The 19,273-nt window shown below is 39.5% G+C and overlaps 2 protein-coding genes and 1 long non-coding RNA gene across 4 annotated transcripts; 2 read left to right on the forward strand and 1 right to left on the reverse strand.

The window, feature by feature from the left end:
• The first annotated feature begins 398 nt into the window (after window positions 1-398).
• Window positions 399-17,183, forward strand: LOC131684578 (clavesin-1-like). Of its 2 annotated transcripts, none has more exons than XM_058967582.1 (3): window positions 399-950; window positions 1,018-1,494; window positions 17,026-17,183. In XM_058967582.1, exons 1-2 carry the CDS (start codon window positions 524-526, stop codon window positions 1,491-1,493), a joined length of 903 nt encoding a protein of 300 aa, XP_058823565.1. In that variant the 5' UTR covers window positions 399-523; the 3' UTR covers window position 1,494; window positions 17,026-17,183. The 2 variants fall into 2 exon arrangements, with proteins under 2 accessions (XP_058823565.1, XP_058823564.1); XM_058967581.1 differs by having other exon boundaries at window positions 1,018-1,473.
• On the reverse strand, window positions 13,033-15,796 carry LOC131684580 (uncharacterized). The gene is made up of 7 exons (XR_009304663.1): window positions 15,043-15,796; window positions 14,681-14,972; window positions 14,426-14,590; window positions 14,051-14,373; window positions 13,823-13,991; window positions 13,317-13,672; window positions 13,033-13,252 (listed from the first exon to the last, which is right to left on the reverse strand). It is a non-coding gene; the product is annotated as an uncharacterized LOC131684580 (long non-coding RNA).
• Window positions 17,184-17,645: 462 nt separating the features above from the next.
• LOC131684579 (alpha-tocopherol transfer protein-like) lies at window positions 17,646-19,273 on the forward strand. The gene is made up of 3 exons (XM_058967583.1): window positions 17,646-18,207; window positions 18,345-18,800; window positions 18,867-19,273. The coding sequence occupies exons 1-3, from the start codon at window positions 17,793-17,795 to the stop codon at window positions 18,908-18,910; spliced, it is 915 nt and encodes a 304-aa protein (XP_058823566.1). The 5' UTR covers window positions 17,646-17,792; the 3' UTR covers window positions 18,911-19,273.

Below are 19,273 nucleotides of genomic sequence, written 5' to 3' on the forward strand. Positions count from 1 at the left end.
CGTCATTCGTCGAACGATGGCCCGCTTGCGGATCAACAACCGACCAAACTGTCTGTATCTACGCAAATCGATATGATTCACCTGGCAACGTCGGATGTGACTATCTCCGATGCAATGATATCGCAGAAAGTATCCAGGTACTTTTCTAATTTTAAAATGCACATGCACACCTCCTGTAAGGTAAAAACATTTTAGCGCCACTTGACCTACAAGGACCAGTAACGGTTTCTCAATTAAAAGCATCATCGCAGAATCATCCCTGGACACATAATGGTTTCAAACTACAACGATTGACCTCCGAATCGAATTTGATGAGTTGACAAAAATCGTTGCTGAATCACATCCTTTGCGAGGCTCTAACTATTCGAACTCATCACAAGCATCAGTCGATCATCGTCGAGCGTCTGAGAAGGTTCATCTCGAACTTAAGTGCGTGTGTCTAGTCTAGTCTTGGGCCTTAGATTCGAACATTGTTGAACGAATTTTGTAAAGTGTTCAATTGTATCGTGGATATAAATTAAGGATGTCTCTAAAGTATGATGATAAAAATCATCCCTTCATCGACCTTGGCAATGGATTCCAGATAATCCTCTTCGAGGACCGGTGCAAACACGGAAAGGAGTTCGAATCGAAAGCCCGCCTAGCCATTAACGAAACTCCCGAGAACGTGAAAAACGGGATGGAGGAAATTCGTAGATTGGTGGCAGCTGACGGAAGGTTTAACTTACCCTTCGAAGACGATTGGTATGTGAATACGTACCTGCGAGTGGGTGAGTACGATCCACAGGAGACGTACAGCATATTGCAGGCCACTGGTGCTCAGAAGGCCAAGAACTGGGAGTACTTTGGAAGTGTGGCTTCGATTCGGCACGTCTTCGATGAAGGTTTGGTGTGGATAGTCCCCGAACGGGATGAAGATGGGGCTGTGATTATTGTGGTGGAATCAGGAAGTGTGTGAAGAATCTTTCGATTGTTCGTAGTAGGATGTTCAAAATTCAACTATTTTTTTTCGCGCAGAAAAATGGAATCCATCTAAAGTGTCACTGGTGCAACTCAACACTGCAGTCAACGCCGTGGTTTCGGTGCTCATGCAAAGTGAGGAGGCGCAGCTGCACGGCTACAAAATGATATTCGATGTGGATGGTCTCTCAATGACCCAAATAGTGCAGTTCACTCCACACTCAACTGCCATCATGCTGGATTTGATGGATAGATGTTCACCCATCAGGGTACTGCACGCACATACGATTAATAACGGAATGGTGTACAACGTACTGTTTTCGATCATGAAACCTTTGATGTCGAAGAAAATGCGCGAAAAGCAGATTATCCATGGTCGGAACAGGGCCTCACTGGCTAAGTACATTAGCCCGAAGGTCTTACCGCCAAGGTACGGGGGAACCTCGAAGGCACCTGAGTACGATGGTCGCCTCTTGGGAGATCTAATGATGCACTACGATGAGTGGATGCAAAGTATGTACCAATATCGATAGGGTAAGCGGCGAAGGCTTGCAATTTACTGTATGTATATGGTGTGATTGTTTTAAATCTTTTCGGTAGAAAAAAAAAATCGGTGCAATCAGACGGAAGACTTCGCTAGTAAGCCAAAAGGAATGCCGATTTGGTACAGATGAATAATCACAAGTTCATCCAATAAGGCGAATTTTATAATTTTTAATATATAATGATTTGAGATGATTATATTTTTAGTTCCATTTCTAGTTTGAAATATTTGGTACTCAGCTAAAAGTGGTGATTTTTCTTTCATAATGTTCAACGTGATTTAATTACACGTGATACAGTGATTTTGAACTTCAAGTATAGTAACTAGTGTAGGTTGTAGGTCTCATCAAATGTAACACAAGACAATGTTTGAAAAATGTTGTAAACCCTCAAAATCTTGAGTTATAGCAAAAAACACTTTCTGGAGCTACGCTGTCAATTTTTAGCCAATTTTGTAATAGTTCTTGAAAAGAAGTAAATAGACATTTCCACCTGATATATTATGATGTTTTGGAGGAAATATTGAGCGATTTTGGGACAATATGAAAATAGCAATTTTTTGCAAATTTGTCATGAAAAATACGCAAATATTTTCAAACATTTTATCAAGGGCATGTCCTAGTTTTAATGATTATTCGATTCCAAGTCCAACGACTTTTTGATCGTTGGCGGAGTTATTTAATTTTTTCTAAATTAGGAATTCTCAAACACGGCAACATTTGGGCGATTTGCCGCCGTCATTTTTTAGCCGCTCTACCCGCCCTTAAATCGCCCCCAAATCGACCAGAGAACGCGCCATTTAATCGCCCTTAATTGCCTAATATGAAAATTTCAAATATTACTTATTTTCGGATTCATTATCTACTTACATAAACTTATCACTACACTAGGAAGAATCAAAGGTGAAATTGGCATTGCACACCGAAACTTACCACAATCTGACTTGTATTAAGAGTTTTGGTCAGATATCTTGTTCCACTATATTTACACACGATTCCACAATTTCCCACATTCGTTGGCTAAATGAAGTGCTCTAGACAAACAAAATACAAGCAAGAACACGCCAATCGTTTAAAAAAAAACTATTTTAATCTTAAGCCAAACATGAACCGCCATGTTTGAAAAACGCAAAAAACAACCAAGTCCTTTTCAGCCGCCAGAAAATTTGCCTAAGTGTTGAAATTGCCTTTAAATCGCATTCGCAAATTGCATTTGTTCCTAGGGGCAATTAGCACAGGCGAGGAGTTGAGTTAAACGTCAAACTGTTTAAATCGCCTGACCATGTTCGTCCTCATTTTTTTGGACCGTGTTTGAAGATGAAAATATTTTGGGCTTGATTTTGTTTACTAATGCATTAGGGAAGTAAGTTACCCATCGAGGATCCTATTCTGATACGATACCGCGTGGGGGGGGGGGGGGGGTGTTTTCTGATTTGCATGATAACTATTAGCACTGTTCTTCTCAAAAGATATATTAAATTTAAACACACCTCCTTTCAAAACCAAACTAACAGATATTTTACCTTTAGAAACAAGAGTGCGTATAGTCTGGTCTGGCGGTTCAGAGGACCTCACAAACAACTCGTCGTATGTTTGAGCCCCAAATGTTTTTATCGGGAATTTTTTTTTTCATTTTTTGCGGTAGTAGTATCATCATTCCTATTTTATTAAATTTTGCCAAATTTTTACCAAATATTGCTTACTGCGTACTGAGTTGGCTTGATAAACTAATGTGTGAGATATAAAATGCTTGTTGGCAGCGTGTATCAAACAAGATACAAATGGTAATGTGTATGTTGAACAATTTTTCATGAAGCATTTAGCAGGGAGACCGGGGCTAGTTGGCAGTGTTTTCAGTTTTCAATTTTTACCGCTTTGATGTAGATAGATCTTGCAAAATAGAACATGCGGCATGATGTAATATCTATACGGATACTGAAAGCTCTTTTCACGCGCTATCGAAAAATATAATCATTCGGGAAATAGATTGAAAATCACCCTAAATAACGCAAAGTATTTAAAATTTACTTGGCATGCTCGAAAACACAATATCACTTACAACTTCCACCAAAAGAATCGTTTTGCAACAAAAACACATTGGATAACGGGTTTCACATAATTTGAGGTACACAAGAACTTACCCCAACCGCCAACTAGCCCCGGGCTCCCCTAATCGTATAAATTAAGCAGCAATTTTTTAGGATTTCCTCCATTCAAGAAACAACCGTCAACTCTGATTACTTTGATTTAACTTAGCAAAGATCTTGGCAAGACCTTGGCAATATATTAAGTGCTCTAACTTTTGAAGTAGCACTTAGAAAATTACAATTAATATCTCTTTTTTATGGAACTAACCTAGTATTTAAATGGCAGAAAAGGTAGGTACAGTTTATTAAAAGTGAGTGAAAAATGTTAGAGATATATGAACGAGAAAATGATAACATTTTATATGAATGACGAAAAGCCCTATAACCCCAACTTCTCGTATTCGGACAAAGATCAAAAAGATTCCGTTCGATTTCTGAGATTTTTTCACATTACAAAAACTGGAAAATATGTATGATTTGCATCACAGAGCGAAAAAATATTGAAAATAGAGGATTTTGGGGACAAAATAACCCAGAGCTCCAATTTCCCGTATTTTTTGACAAACAAAAATATCTTTATTCAAATGCCAAGGTTATTTATTTCCTTTAAAAAATGATGAATTGTAATTTTCTGAGTGCTACTTCAAAGTTATAGCGGTTAATATATTTTTCCTCCATATTTTCCCATAGTACCAATTTCAAAAATTTCAAGTGACGTGGGCGGGGGTCTAGAATTGTCCAAATGATATGAAACTTGGCATCTGAGCTTACTTTGACATTTGTCACAATATGAGAGGGAGGGGGGCCTTTGAGGATTCAAAAAAAACTTTTTTGCAATTCCCTAGTCTACATGGCGGTCACGACGGCTATCATGTGCTGAAGAACGGAACGCGAAAACAATTTCAAAGTAGGTTTTGTGTGTTATGCATAACGTGGTTTATTACCATACACCAAATTCTTTTTTTGCACGGGGGATGCGTTCCGTGCAAAAAAAAACCGTGTAAAAAAAATCCGTGTTATTTCGAGAAACCGTGTAAAAAAAATCCGTGCTATTTCGAGAAACCGTGCAAAAAAAATCCGTGCTATTTCGAGAAACCGTGCAAAAAAAATCAGTGTTATTGCGAGAAACCGTGCAAAAAAAATCCGTGCTATTTTGAGAAACCGTGCAAAAAAAATCCGTGTTATTTTGAGAAACCGTGTAAAAAAAATCTGATTTTTTTTATTTAACAGCTATTTTCTAATGGTATTTAACAATGAATACTGTTGGACATTTTAAATGCACAAGGGGGCTGTCAGTGTGCCCAGTAGAAGTTTTTTAATTTTTCGAGGTTTTTTTTTAGAAAAATGTAAGTTTTTTTATTCGTTAAAAGAAGTTATTGTCCTTTGAAAAGCAATAGTTAAAATGGTAAAATGTTTCAACTATTTAGAGTTTGTTAACTTTTTGTAGATTACACTGTGCTACAGTGATTTTAAACTTTTAAAATGAACTAGTATAACAAATGCGATACAAAGTAATGTACACACGAAAATTTGAAGCAAACAAACATTTTTTGGGACCTTTGCCACAACAAAATTAGCTGCGTTGTCATTTTCAGCCGATTTTCGGTTTTGTAAAATTTTTTGAACGAAGAAAACTAGACCTTTCGAACAGTATGCGGTCATATACAGTTTGGTAAGAAACATTGTTCGATTCTGGGACAACAATATCAAAATTGTATTTTTTTGCGATTTTTTCATGTAAATGGTTATCTTCTCATTAAAAGAATTTTCATGAAAAGTAAAAAAATCATTTTGATGCAAAGACTCTTGCGCAATTGAAATGTCAGAAATTGTCAATTTTCAACGGCCTATTGATTGGCTTTTACTTAATTAAATACTCTTTCCTGGAAAGAGGCAGCATTTGCCATTTTGCAATGTTGACATTTGCCATTTTGCAATGTTTGATTAAAAATTCTATATAGTTGAAGTTGAAAAATTCGCTATTTTTCACTTAGCGAATCTAGTTTTTTTAACGACTGCAACCTATGCCTTGGTGGATATCGGTCCGTCCCGCGAGGCAAACTTTGCAAAATCGTACGAAATTGCGACTATCTGCCAATTAAACACCGATCTTCAGGAGGACGATAAAGTTTTGTGCATGTGTGTCTCAAAAAGTGTGATGTCCTCTAATTTGTCTACTTCTAAAAAATATTCTCCTGCCAGTGCGTTTGAGTCGTCTATATCTATACTAAACCAATTTAGAATTAGAACCGCCTTTGTTTCTATTCTTTTCTTTCGTCTCCTAGGTCTGAAGCGGATCAATCGACTATTAATAAATATGATAAAAGATGCCAGCAGTATTGGCCCTTATTCGCAAATACTTTATTCACTACAACTGTGCTATATTTCTTCTCGATCTTATAACAGAATTTGAAAATCTCTGTTCTAAATAGTCGATATTGGTAGTTGTTATGATGTACAATACATTAGGAAAATATGCTAAAGTAGTGACAATATTTTTCAGTTCCACAGATACAATCTCCCTTTATTGGATACTTCAGAGTTATTCGCATCTGCTCTCGGAGACCACCAATCCTCCAAACACATTTCAACCACTGAGCATTCAACTCGAGCATATCACACCGAGGAAGCGATTTGTTATTTCCAAGAACCAAAGCTCGAGTGAAACAATCAACATTCTCGTAGGTGCCAGTCCTGCACATCTTCTTGGAACCAGCTAACATATCCAAGCTCGACAGCTAGCTGAAGTCACATATATCCCCACCCAAGCGAAGTGATCAATTCGCTTGTAAGTAGGACCACTCATCTACAAACCAGTCATGAACACATCCGTACCAACGAGAATGGATCATACCAGACGAAGGCCACAGGTCCAGCACCAACTTGTCCCATCTCAGTAAAAAAAATAGACTTGTGCCTGTTCCTAACTCTTTGAAAGCTCTATTTAATCAGAGATCACTAATTGGTTGATAAAAAGAAACATCAGTCGTTATCTACTCAGACCAAACAATACGTATTGCGTATCCCTGCATATTAAAATCTCCGCTATCAGTTTCTAGCTTATCAAACTGAACAAGCAAAATTAATATACTTTGTGTAGTGGCACTACCCGGGGGAACTTGGCCAAATACCAATTGCTCCATTGCCAATGCGATGTGATATATGAACCGGAATATTATTTGATGATATCTAAAAAGCATACAATCCTATACAAACCATAGCCCAACATTATTGATTTTCAACTACCATAACTTGAATTTTGATTAACAACTCTTTTCCTAAAATTGAAAAATACGTGATTTTTACACATTGGCAGATCATCCCCATTTGTATTGCAAATATCCAATGCCATTAATTTTCAGCTGCCGTTACTAAATGCCTATTAAAAAAAATATTTTTTTTGCACGGTTTCTCGAAATAACACGGATTTTTTTTGCACGGGTTCTCAAAATACCACGGATTTTTTTTGCACGGTTTCTCGAAATAACACGGATTTTTTTTACACGGTTTCTTGAAATAACACGGATTTTTTTTGCACGGTTTCTCGAAATAACACGGATTTTTTGTACACGGTTTCTCGAAATAGCACGGATTTTTTTTGCACGGTTTTTTTTTCACGGGATGATCAAATCATTAAACTGGTATATCGAAATAGGTATTTTATACATAAAAATCGTGTTATTTTGCAAAACCGTGCAAAAAAAGTCGTGCAAAAAAAATCCGTGCAAAAAAAGTGCGTGCAAAAACAGAATCCGGTGTATTCCTTACGGAAAAGTACAGTTTAGTTTTCTTCACAATTTACTCTCGAAAAAATATACGCTTGAGCAACGTCTTCAAATTTGAGGATTTTCAATAGAAAATGAGCTTTTGGTCGAGCGAACTTTTCGTAATTAGCAGCCAGAGAAGAGAGAGCCCGTTTCATCCCAATAAACAGACTATGTTTTGCTGTTTGTACACAAAAACAAACCTGGGCCCATTTGTCTAAAACATGATTCTGAAGCCAACCACATCAGTTGCAAGCAATATCGAGACAAGGTTGAGGACTGATTGCTTTTAAATGTTGATACACAAAATTTGTAATCAGTGGCTTTGCAGTTGTTGACCAACAACACATCCGTCTTGTGGTGAGCTATTTGCAGCTCTACTTCTCCAAGTGTCTCACTCATCACCGTTAGTGACACGTCGTCCACGAAACGCACGATTTTCACTTTCCCGGGTAGCCGCAGTGTCAAGACCCCATTGTACATCCCGTTCCAAAGAGTTGGACTGAGAATGGAACCCTGAGGAACCTCCACTGTGACTCTCATTGACTTCTGCCCTCCGTTCGTCTCGTACAGCAATAATCTTCTGTGGAAGTAGCTCTTCAGCATCTGGCTCATTCTTCTGTGCAGCGCTGCATCATTGGCCTGTACGAGGCTGAGTGGCCCAGTGACTTTCCTGACATTGGCAGTAACACCAGCTTCTGTACCTTCCACATTTCGGGGAAATTGCCATAATCTAAACACTTCTGTAGTAGCATTCTGAACATGTCTGGATATACCAGGATCGCATGGTAGCGCATTCAGCGCTATATTTGGTATTCCATCCGGCTTTCTTTGTTTCTAGTCGCATCGACGCTTGTTTGAGCTCGTCGTTAGTCGCTTGCCACTCGGCTGTGTTTGCTCCTCCTTCTTTGCAGTACGGTGTCGGTGAACAGGTAGTTGGATCATGCTTCGGAAAGAGACCCTCAACGATTATCTTTAGTTATCCGGGCATATTCCAGCTGGTGTCGACAGGCGCTCATCTTCGTCATGGCGACTCAGTACGCGTTCCGCAGGGATTGGCGTCTACTTCACATCACAGCTACTTATGGCAAACTGGTTTGCTAAGCTTTTTAAAGCGTTCCTAGCTTCTTGAAACGTCGCTTGCGATCGTCTCTCACTCTCCGATCTTGCTCTCCGAGCCCGCCTTCTGGCTCTATAACAAGCAGCGTGTAGCGTACTGAGCTACTCATTTAACCAGTGGGCTACACGCCGTCTACTGCATGGCTCCAGTCAAAAGCTCCAGTCACAAGCCGTCACAATCCTTCTTGTTAGATCAGCCGCATCAACGTATTTAATGCGGCTGTTCGCCAAAAGGAATTCAACAATGAGGTTTTTGTTAAAGACTCGTCTTCCACTTTAGCTTACCGGTCGTCCTTCTCCGTGCTGCAGCCGGCTTTCATTTGCCGATGAGATTGCGAATCGCCTGGTGGTCGCTATTGGGATACTTTTCGCACACTCTCCAGTCCATGTTCGCCGTCAGTCAAGGACTACATAAGGTGGCGGAATTTCTTTCGGTACCGATGTCCGTTTCGTGAACTAATAAGTACCCAGTTTTGTCACGATACCAGGAGCCATCGCAATTGCGCTACTGCTGGGCAGTTGCATATCAGATGATATGAGTTTCCGTAGTTGAAATCACAAAGATCACATGAAAATGGCTCAGCGCGCTGAATAGTTGCCATGCGATAATTGAGTTTGCAGTGGCCGGTCGAAGCCCGATATGAGACACGCGTCTATATCCTTATTGGCAAGAATGCAAACACGAGGCATTTCACATGAGTTAGTCATGCCTGTCTTGTTGTAAGCAGTGTTAATTATTTTACAATATGCTAGTTTTATCTTTAAGTACGGTTCTTAAACCAAGGCTATGAGAGCTTTACTTTCCTGCGTAAGTCGAGATGGATTCATAGTTGTTGTACGTTTATGCTGGAGATCTAACAATTGTCGATTGGAAAGCGGTACATGTCATTTCCACCATATAGCACAGTAAGGGCAAAACCCAAAATGCTCCGTACGCCACTGGCATATTATAGAGCCTACTGTCACCAAGTTTTCAGAACAGAACTTCACCTTGCCTTAGGGACTCCTGTTTTCAGTCGCCTCCTAAAACATGGGGCCGGAACCCCCAATGTCTCAATTCTTGACTGGATACCACACAACCTCTGGGCAGGTTCAACTGTACACATCCAAATGTGATAATCGAAATCCAGCAAAACTCCACCGAACTACCATCAGACGAAAGTCTCAGCAGAATAGGTGCGTAGAGCAAACGTTCTGCTGTGTAATGCAGCATACTGGGGAGTTCGCCCGGCTCTTCCCAGGCTCCGTTCGCCATTGAAAATATTTTAAACCCCCTTAACAATGGTCCACAGTGTAATACTTGAAACAACCACTACCGTCACTACATGGCTTATCTAGGCTGTTCGGAGAATGAAGCTGTCATTGAAGGACAGCTTCCATAGATGGATGAGCGCCGCGTACCGTTCACTGAAAATTAAGTATAAGATTCTCGGTCCGCTTGATCATCCAATGCACACACGACCTACAAACGCCTACTTGATCGATCACGTTAACTTACAAACGCCCGAGCCCTTCGCAATGATAAATAAGGGCGAACATGCATTTCCGATCATCCACGCACAACTAGGCCCAAGATTTCGTAAACACAAAAACGCCCGATGATTGAGTGAACGCTATTATAGCACTTATAATCTGAGTCGTGGTCTCAAGCGCGCACAATTAAACGCTCATTTATTCCTATGCGATCGTAAAGTACCTACACCCGCACATCTGAACCGTACGCTCAATATCACAATCAGAATCACGGCCCGCTGCAATAGACCTTTCTCGTCAGACCTAACACCTGTTTTTCTTATTTTTAATCGAAAGATTACACAATTATAAGAACATTTCCGTAAAAATGAGATTTTTAAAAGCTATCATGATTTTTTAATGATTTTTTAAGTATAAGATTCTCGGTCCGCTTGATCATCCAATGCACACACGACCTACAAACGCCTACTTGATCGATCACGTTAACTTACAAACGCCCGAGCCCTTCGCAATGATAAATAAGGGCGAACATGCATTTCCGATCATCCACGCACAACTAGGCCCAAGATTTCGTAAACACAAAAACGCCCGATGATTGAGTGAACGCTATTATAGCACTTATAATCTGAGTCGTGGTCTCAAGCGCGCACAATTAAACGCTCATTTATTCCTATGCGATCGTAAAGTACCTACACCCGCACATCTGAACCGTACGCTCAATATCACAATCAGAATCACGGCCCGCTGCAATAGACCTTTCTCGTCAGACCTAACACCTGTTTTTCTTATTTTTAATCGAAAGATTACACAATTATAAGAACATTTCCGTAAAAATGAGATTTTTAAAAGCTATCATGATTTTTTAATGATTTTTTAAAATTTGAAATATGCAAGAATGTTGAATATTTTTTTCACCTCTGCAAGAATGGTGGGACTTAAAATGTGCGTTTGGGCAGCACTGTTTTGAATATTTTCACTTAAGTTCTTGGCAACGCGGTAAATGAAGTGGTGAATCGCAGTACAAAATTCATTAGCAATGTAAACAAACTAAAATGAACCTCTCGCTGTAGAACATTGGATGCATTGGATGAAAATGTTTAACCTCACTTTTTTGACATTTCGCAGAGCTTGTTTACATAGGCTTAGAATTTTTTTTTATTCGACCACAGTATGAGAAACTTGATTTGGTTTACTTTTAAATGCGAATATCTTGTATTAACAAGCTCGCTAGGCTTTCATTTTTATTTGACGTCATTAGGCAATGTTCCATTAAATTTGGCATTTAGATTTTTCTTGTCCACGATTCGTTGAAGAAAGCGATTTTATTTGTTGTGATCAATTTAACTTGTTTTGTTTTTTTGCTGAATTACAACATTAGCCACAAAACATTTTGATGATCTCTGGTAATTGGTAATCTCTAGTAATCCTTGAAATTATATACATCGCAATATAGGTCCGCACCAGTTGCAGCCGCTCCACCTCGCCGGAATCGAGTTAGCCGATGGTCCAGTCTGCGTCACACTCGGCTGTCGCTGCACCAATGGTAGCTCCCAACCAGGCCTTTGGATTAATTGCTCAAATCGCAGCTACTGCTGGTAGTGTAGCGATCGGCTTCGTCGGTAACACCGTTGGACATGCCCTCATCGGAATGTTCAGCGGTTCCGATTCACAAGAGGCAGCCTCGCTAGGACAGGCTGCCCCGGTATCGGGCGAGGCAAACACTCCGGCAGGACCATGCTCGTGGGAGATCAAGCAAATATCTTGTACCCAAGGCCAGGTCGAGTGTGATTCGGAACAATTACCAAATTTAGAAGTCCATATATATATATATATATATATATATATATATATATATATATATATATATATATATATATATATATATATATATATATATATATATATATATATATATATATATATATATATATATATATATATATATATATATATATATATATATATATATATATATATATATATATATATATATATATATATATATATATATATATATATAGCGTTCACGTGATACATTTTCCTTGAAGTTGATTGAATAAAAATAGTATAAATGTTGGCCAAATCCTGCAGCACTAGGATCAAAGATAGAGCATTAACACCAACTCACTGTGCTTCGGTGTTTTTTTGCAAACGAACTATCAGGTCTATGTTTTTATTTAGTAAATATTTTAATAAATATTAGTTAATTAGGAGTATGACTTATTTTTATTTTGATGGCGCGGTGAAGGGGTGCTTAAAGTGCGAGTCGTATCTTTAAAATCGATCACTTGAAAGTAGTATAAATAATTATAAATGCGACAACAATAAACTCATAACCTTTTTAATGGTTATTTAGCCATAGGTAACGAGGAAATCGGTATGTTTTATTCATGTACAACAAAAAATACTCAGCAATAATGTAACTTATTATTAATTGTTACGTAGTATAAATGATTATAAAATGCGATAACATAAGCTCATAACCTTTCTAATGGTTATTTAGCCATACTGCCGTGATACGCATAACTGTCCCATCTGCATAGGAAACCCAAATGGGACTGTTATGCGGATCACGGCAGCATAGGTAACGAGGCAATCGGTGTTTTATTCATGTACAACAAAAATTACTCAGCAACAATTTAATTTATTATTAATTGTTACGCGTGATTTTGTCTCCAGTGATTGGCCAAAATTGGTCGCTTTTAGAATCTGGTGCTCTAAGCATAACTGTCCCATGTTAATAGCGAATCCCATAACACATGGGACAGTATAGCGACCATACAGCTGCAACAGCGAATTTAGCATTGACATCAATATAACCAGGTTGGTTGCAAGCAGAAAGAACAATACTAGCTGGGCTGCTAGCTGTTTGTGCTACTAATAACACTTGCAGTCTGTCAAATTAACATGATTCTATGATCTAGCTTCAATGACGATGGAATATAGCCGAATCCAACGCCTAACCCATCAGCGCATTTGATCATGTAATGGATATTATAAACTCAGAAAGAAATACATTTTATTGTTGTCTGTTTTTGAGGTTAGAACTTTTATACTATTGTGAGAATGGTCCTCAGCAACTATCCTTCCAAATCAAAAACTCGTGCTAGCAATGGCTTCGTTCAGAAGCGTCAGCATCACAAGCGATGAATATGCATGACTGACGGTGATGGTGTTGAGCGGCTGACCCTGAAATCTATCCCAAAACCGTATTCGTTCGTTCAGTCCGAGCGATATTGCGTAACTCGGGGAACAGGCAAGTGCGACGTCATGTCGTCATGGGCTTCAATTTTGTACATACAGGCACCTATAAATAACCAATCAATTTAATTATGTAGATTTAGGCCATACCGTAAATTTGGCTGACATACCCCGTATCAAGTCCCACACACATAGCACACCATCCTGGCAACCAGATGCGCCCATCTCGGCCTGCCACTGGTCTATGAAAATACATGTGATAGGACCGCAATGGCCGTTTAGGGTGAACTGCAATAGGTGGCTATCAAGCCGGAACACGTTAACAGTGTGGCCCTGGCTGCCAGTAATGACTGTACCGCCCGCCACTTCCAAACATGTAACCGGTGACCCTGCTGGTGAAACTCCAGGATACATCGAAGCTCCTCCTCGGATGCGTGATGTTGAGCTGGCAACGCTGTGGACGGATTTGAGCCGGCGGGTTGCTGAAATAAACTAATGCTTCCTGCCGAACCGCTGCGTACGTGGGCTAAAAAGAAAAAGAATTAAGGCACTTGATGACATACTCATTACAGAGTGAAAATTAAATGACTTAGAATATACAGTATTTTAAAAGAACAAGTAAAATCTGTCTGCGCCCTAGGTGAGCTTAAAAAATTGCTTGAAACATAGAACTTACTTCGCCCATATGCAGACGTAAATCCCCAATCGATCTGAAAACCTTACGTGTACGTTTCCAGTCTCAGAAAATCGATTCGTTCACTCAACCGTGCGACTATCACTTTGTCACCGGCGAGGTTTATGTTAGTTACCCCATTGTTGTGGTTGTTTTCAGCTTCATATATATCCTGCAATGAAACGTCCGTCAATAGTTGTAATAAAAAACAAATAACTCCAAACAATTTACCTAAAAGCTACCAGTCGTTCCCTCCCAGAACTTTAAACGCCCATCTGCACACCCAATCTCTATGAGATCATCAAAAAAGTCCAGATACCAGATCGGCGAAGTCAGGTAACATTTCTTCCGCGCTGAACTTCCTCCTCCAGGTGGCTGAAAACATTCCCCAGCGCTCATCTGCTCTCGGGGTGGGCAGTTCCGGCATCAGGTGCAAAGCGTCGATAGTTTTAACCGAGTATAGCGTCGAAAAAGGATCGTTTCGCAGCACCTCCAGTTTTAATTCTACTAGATCTTTGCGAATAATTTCAATTAGCAAACTTGCATCCGCCGCGCTAAAAGATTAATCGGGTAATTTTAAAGCTGACACTAAATATTTCGACTTACTTGCATGCCTCTGCATTTTCCGTGGAGGAAGCTGTTTCTCCATATTCGCTTCAGCTCGTTTTTCTTCAGGAGCTATGGACTAGAAGGTTTTTCCGCATTCTCTTTCTCTGGACTGTCAGTCGCCGGTTCTGATTCCTTGTCCTTGGTCATACTCAGATCGCTAACCTATTTTTATTGAAAAGGAAAATTTAAATCCCATGGAACAATGATGGCTCCAAAAATAGTTTAGGTGGTTATGACAAAAAGAACACTTACGAGTGCAGAAATTCGCAGAACCTCCGCCTTTTTGACCCAGTTATCTGCATCGCTTCGACCGGGTACAATGTATGGGAAAACGTCCTGAATCCGAACGGGTACTGTCTCATCGGTGGTTTATGCCTGGCAAATCGCTGAATTTTGCTCAGAACGATCATGTGGAAAAAACGATGCCTTTTTTGTCTGCTCACTTCGCTGCCATGAAACCGACGATGAGTCCTTTTTCCAAATGAGTCACACGGTTGGCCCGAGTGAATATGTGCGTGTAGAATACGCTTCCATTATGTTTGTTCTGTAAATCAACAAGGACATCTAGACATGAAAAAGAATGTTGCAGGGGGAAGCTTATGGTAAAAACTTACCGAACGAGAGTCCTTTCCAAGTATCTTGCTGTTGTGTTTAATGTTGACGGTAACGAAGTCGGAAGCGACTCTGACCTATGAGATTTTTCTGTCCCCGAGCGCTATCAGCGGACACACTACGAATTTAACCGTCAAGTGGCTTTCACTTTTGCTGAGCTGGAAGCGGCCGCTCTGAATCTGTACAGCGACATCCTTTTGAACCACTTCGGATTCATGAACTATACACTATAATTATATTATACAATGGATTTTTTCATAACGTTTACTATTCCCTAAAATCACGAACCGATCCAATGGCTAATGATTGTGTAGAACTAGGGGAAAGTAATAAAAACATGAACAACAGCGAGCAGGATAAATTCGAGGATTTGAACAATCAGTTAAGTCAGCTGTTGCGGGGTAACACATAACGGGCACGTTCATCCGAGGTGAGATATAATTTCAAACTGTAACTGTAACTGGCGCCCGACGTCGACAAAAATCAGTCGTTAGTTTTCTGAGATTTTTTCTGCAGAAAACTAAAATATTTAGAAGTGTCAAACAATCAAAAACAAATCTATCAGTGCAGCCAGTTTTAGCACAATTTCATCAAAGTATGCTGTCACTCTGACAGTGTACCTGGGTCATAAAATGTGTCCTCAAAAAATCCTCAGAGCATTCCGTATTAACATATTTGTATTTGGTATTTAACCTGGCAGATTGCTGAATCAATTTCCGGATGATTTGATGTGGAAAGGTGAAGACATTTTCTAAAAAGGCCCATACGTAATAATATTGATCTTATTATATCTTATTATATGAAAATCGTGATTTTTTGGTAAGAAAAAAGAAATCGGTATTTTTGGTAACATTATTGGTATTGAAATTAAAAATCGGTTTAAATATCGATAAATCGGTATATTCTGCAACACTGTTTTGGGGTTCATCTACGTCAAAACAATGTTTTTGACAAATTGGAATGAACTCTTGGAGTTCATACCCAGTAAACGAAACGGCGAATAGCCAGATTAAAACAGATGCCGGCTAGCGGTAGGCCACTGGAACTATGTTATAGGCTACCCGCCGTAACTTTATTTCATATTCCCCACTCGAAGTTCATCCAAATGGTGAAAAAGTATGGAGAATCGAGGTAAAATAGGACAGGGGAATACAGAGTAAAATGGGCAGCTCGAAGAATTTTTGATTTTTTCAATAGTTAGAGACACCAAATTAACGTGACAGTATTCAGAATTGATCCAGCGATGAAAACGGAAGCTGTTCTGCATATAAAATTTTTTGACGAGAAAGGTCTATTGGCCTGAAACAGTGTTTTAGTGGGTGACATTCACCGTTTCGTCTGCAATTGTAGTGAGTGATTCTGACGGGGAGTCCTTCCGAGAACGCAGCTCTAAAGCTCCAGTAGGACAACTCTTGAAGAAATTTTTTTTGTCAAAATTATATACGGTTCAAAATTCCGGCCTCTTCTAAAACATCGGATCCAGCGGGATCAACCCGTCTCACCCCTCTCTCAGCAGCCCTGGCTATACTTGATGAAGCTCTCAGAGACCACTAAATTTCCATGTTCAGCTATGGAAATAATATTGGAATTTAATTAAAGGCATTCTGAAAGGGTGACAGAGGACCCTGTCAGACACATAACTTTTAAAAGGTTATAATTAGTTTCTTAAATTATTAGTCTTATTTATTCTGACTAATTTTGCATTTAAATATAAATGATTTTGAAGTTAAAAACAGTCATTACCTTGCCGGAACCGGGTTTAGAGAGTAATAACGTTAGGCAACGTTGGTCGAGGCAGATACAAAACATTTATTTCAAAATTACTAGAAATTGAGTGAGAAATCGCACGTTTTACTAATTTCATGCGCATTCTTTTGCTTTGAAGCTTCTAAAAAAATTGCACATTTTTTTCTACACCTTAAAATACACGTACAATATTTTTCTACCCATTATGAAATCCCTAATGCATTTTTTTTTATTTTCAGAAATGCACAAACACGGCTTCAAGCGGAAAAACAGCAAAGGCGAATAATAGTCATAATTGTGTATTTGTCTGTTGTTTGTACAACTCTAGGGCCTTTGTAATGAGTAAAGGGGTTTTGGAACAAATATGTACAGTAAATTACGTACTATTGACAGGAAAGGTTTTTTTTCATTTTGTATGTCGCCTCCGAACAACGTCATAGAGTTCTTCTTCCGAGTACCTTATTATTCTGTGTTTATAGCCAAAAAACTAGTTTCAATCTTAATGCGTGCCTCAGAATCAACGATCACGCGAGGCAAAAGTGTGCATACAAAAACGACGATAGTTGCAAAGCCTATAGGCCGAATCAAATGTGCGGTTGTTAGTTATAATTGTTCCGATAGCGAAGTGTGTGTTAGTGTGCGGCTGCCTAGTGTATGAAAAGCAGGTGGAAGATGACACAGGTGATGGTAGCCAAAAAACTCACCATTGCCGGGTGGTCATGCAGGAGTTTTACAAAGAGAACTTCCCCAAATTGGGCAGCTCGATAAAAATGAAGTAACCACCCTAGCGGAGCCGATCAATCATGATCAGGTGGAAAGAGAGACCCACAAAAATTGTGAGTTTTTTGTTACTACGATAGAAACAGAGTAGCCATCATACAAAGAATCTACCGTTTGTTGCACCTATAAGTTCACCGTGTGTGACCTATTAGTATATCACTTGTTGAAAATCCACCGATTCGTGAGTCCGTGTTACGCGGTTACCATTCTGTGAATATTCCCAATAATGAGCATCAAGTTCAACGAAAACAATCATCCTTACGTGGAGCTGGGTGGTGGGTTTGGTATATGCATCAACCGAGCCGCCTACGAAGAAGACAAACAGCTGAGAGTGAATGATGATCTTCCGGAAGAAACTGCGAAGGCTGTTGCTGAGTTTCGTCGACTAGCTGAATCGAAACGGAACTTGAACTTAGTGGTCGATCAGAGCAATTGGACAGTAATGTTGTACCTTAAGTGCTACGAAAATGACGCAAAAAGATCGTTCGCCTTAATCGACTACGGCTACCGATTGCTGTACAAAGAGCGAGGCTATGCGTTGCCTTATGCGCAGATTAGGCACGTCTTTGAAGAAGGGCTTATCCGCTACCTACCCGAGTGTGACGATGATGGAGCAGTGATCTTTATAGTGGAGATGGGGCGTAAGGCAATTGTTGCGTAAAATTCATAAATCGGATTTGTTCCGTTACTATATTACACAAACGACAAGCTATTAAGTGATTGTTGAACAGTACCATATTCAAAGAACGACCCTGTTTTATTTCTCTCCCCCGAACAGGTCGCTGGGATCCATCCAAGATCTCGTTGAATGAGTTCATTGCCGCTATACGCCTCAGCGGACTGGCTACGATGCTGAATCCGGATGCTCAGAAGAACGGATGCCGAGTGATCTTTGATGTGGATGGATTATCAATGAGCCAGATATCTCACTTTACACCGAAAAGTTCCAATTTTTTGTTTGATCTGATCGAGAATTGCACTCCTATCGTAACGAAGGGAATGCACACCGTCAACAACGGTATGCTGTACAATGTACTGTGGGCAATTCTGAAACAGTTCATGAGCAAGGAACTGCGACAGAAGACTTATATGCATGGAAAGGACTGGAACTCGCTGACAAAGCATATTAATCCTCGATGTTTGCCTCCGAGATACGGAGGTGTTCTCGAGGCACCGGATTGTGATGGGAAGATTATGGCGGAATTCCTCCAGCATTACGAAGGGTATTTTGTTGGTATGGCAAACCTAGCGAATGATTCTTAGGCTAAAGCTGATGTTATATTGCATGTTATTATTACAGAATACAACTCGTTTGGATATACGGATTGTCCTGATTCTAAGTAGCGACGCGATGCTTGGCTGGATTGAGAAAATGAGTTTAGAGAATTTAGAGTTTACCTTTGTACGATAGCAGTTGTGATTAGAGAGGCTAATTCAACATAATTTATTCCATAAAACATTTGATCTGCCAGATGTGTCGAAAATAGTAACGGGTGTAAATTAGCTTAGTCAGATGAAATGTCCTGCAAACCGATCAGTGTTTCGAACACTAAGGGGAGTACAAACATGCAGCAATATGGAAACAAAATAGTTCCAAAGAATTTTCAATACCGAAATCATTTCCTATTTGTATATTGAATTGGAATAACTCAAATCATTTTTAATACAGTTCAATAGTTGTTTTCTCTCGAATAAAAATAGTTTTTT

Source organism: Topomyia yanbarensis, chromosome 2 (genome assembly GCF_030247195.1).
Source record: "Topomyia yanbarensis strain Yona2022 chromosome 2, ASM3024719v1, whole genome shotgun sequence".
Lineage (NCBI taxonomy): Eukaryota > Metazoa > Arthropoda > Insecta > Diptera > Culicidae > Topomyia > Topomyia yanbarensis.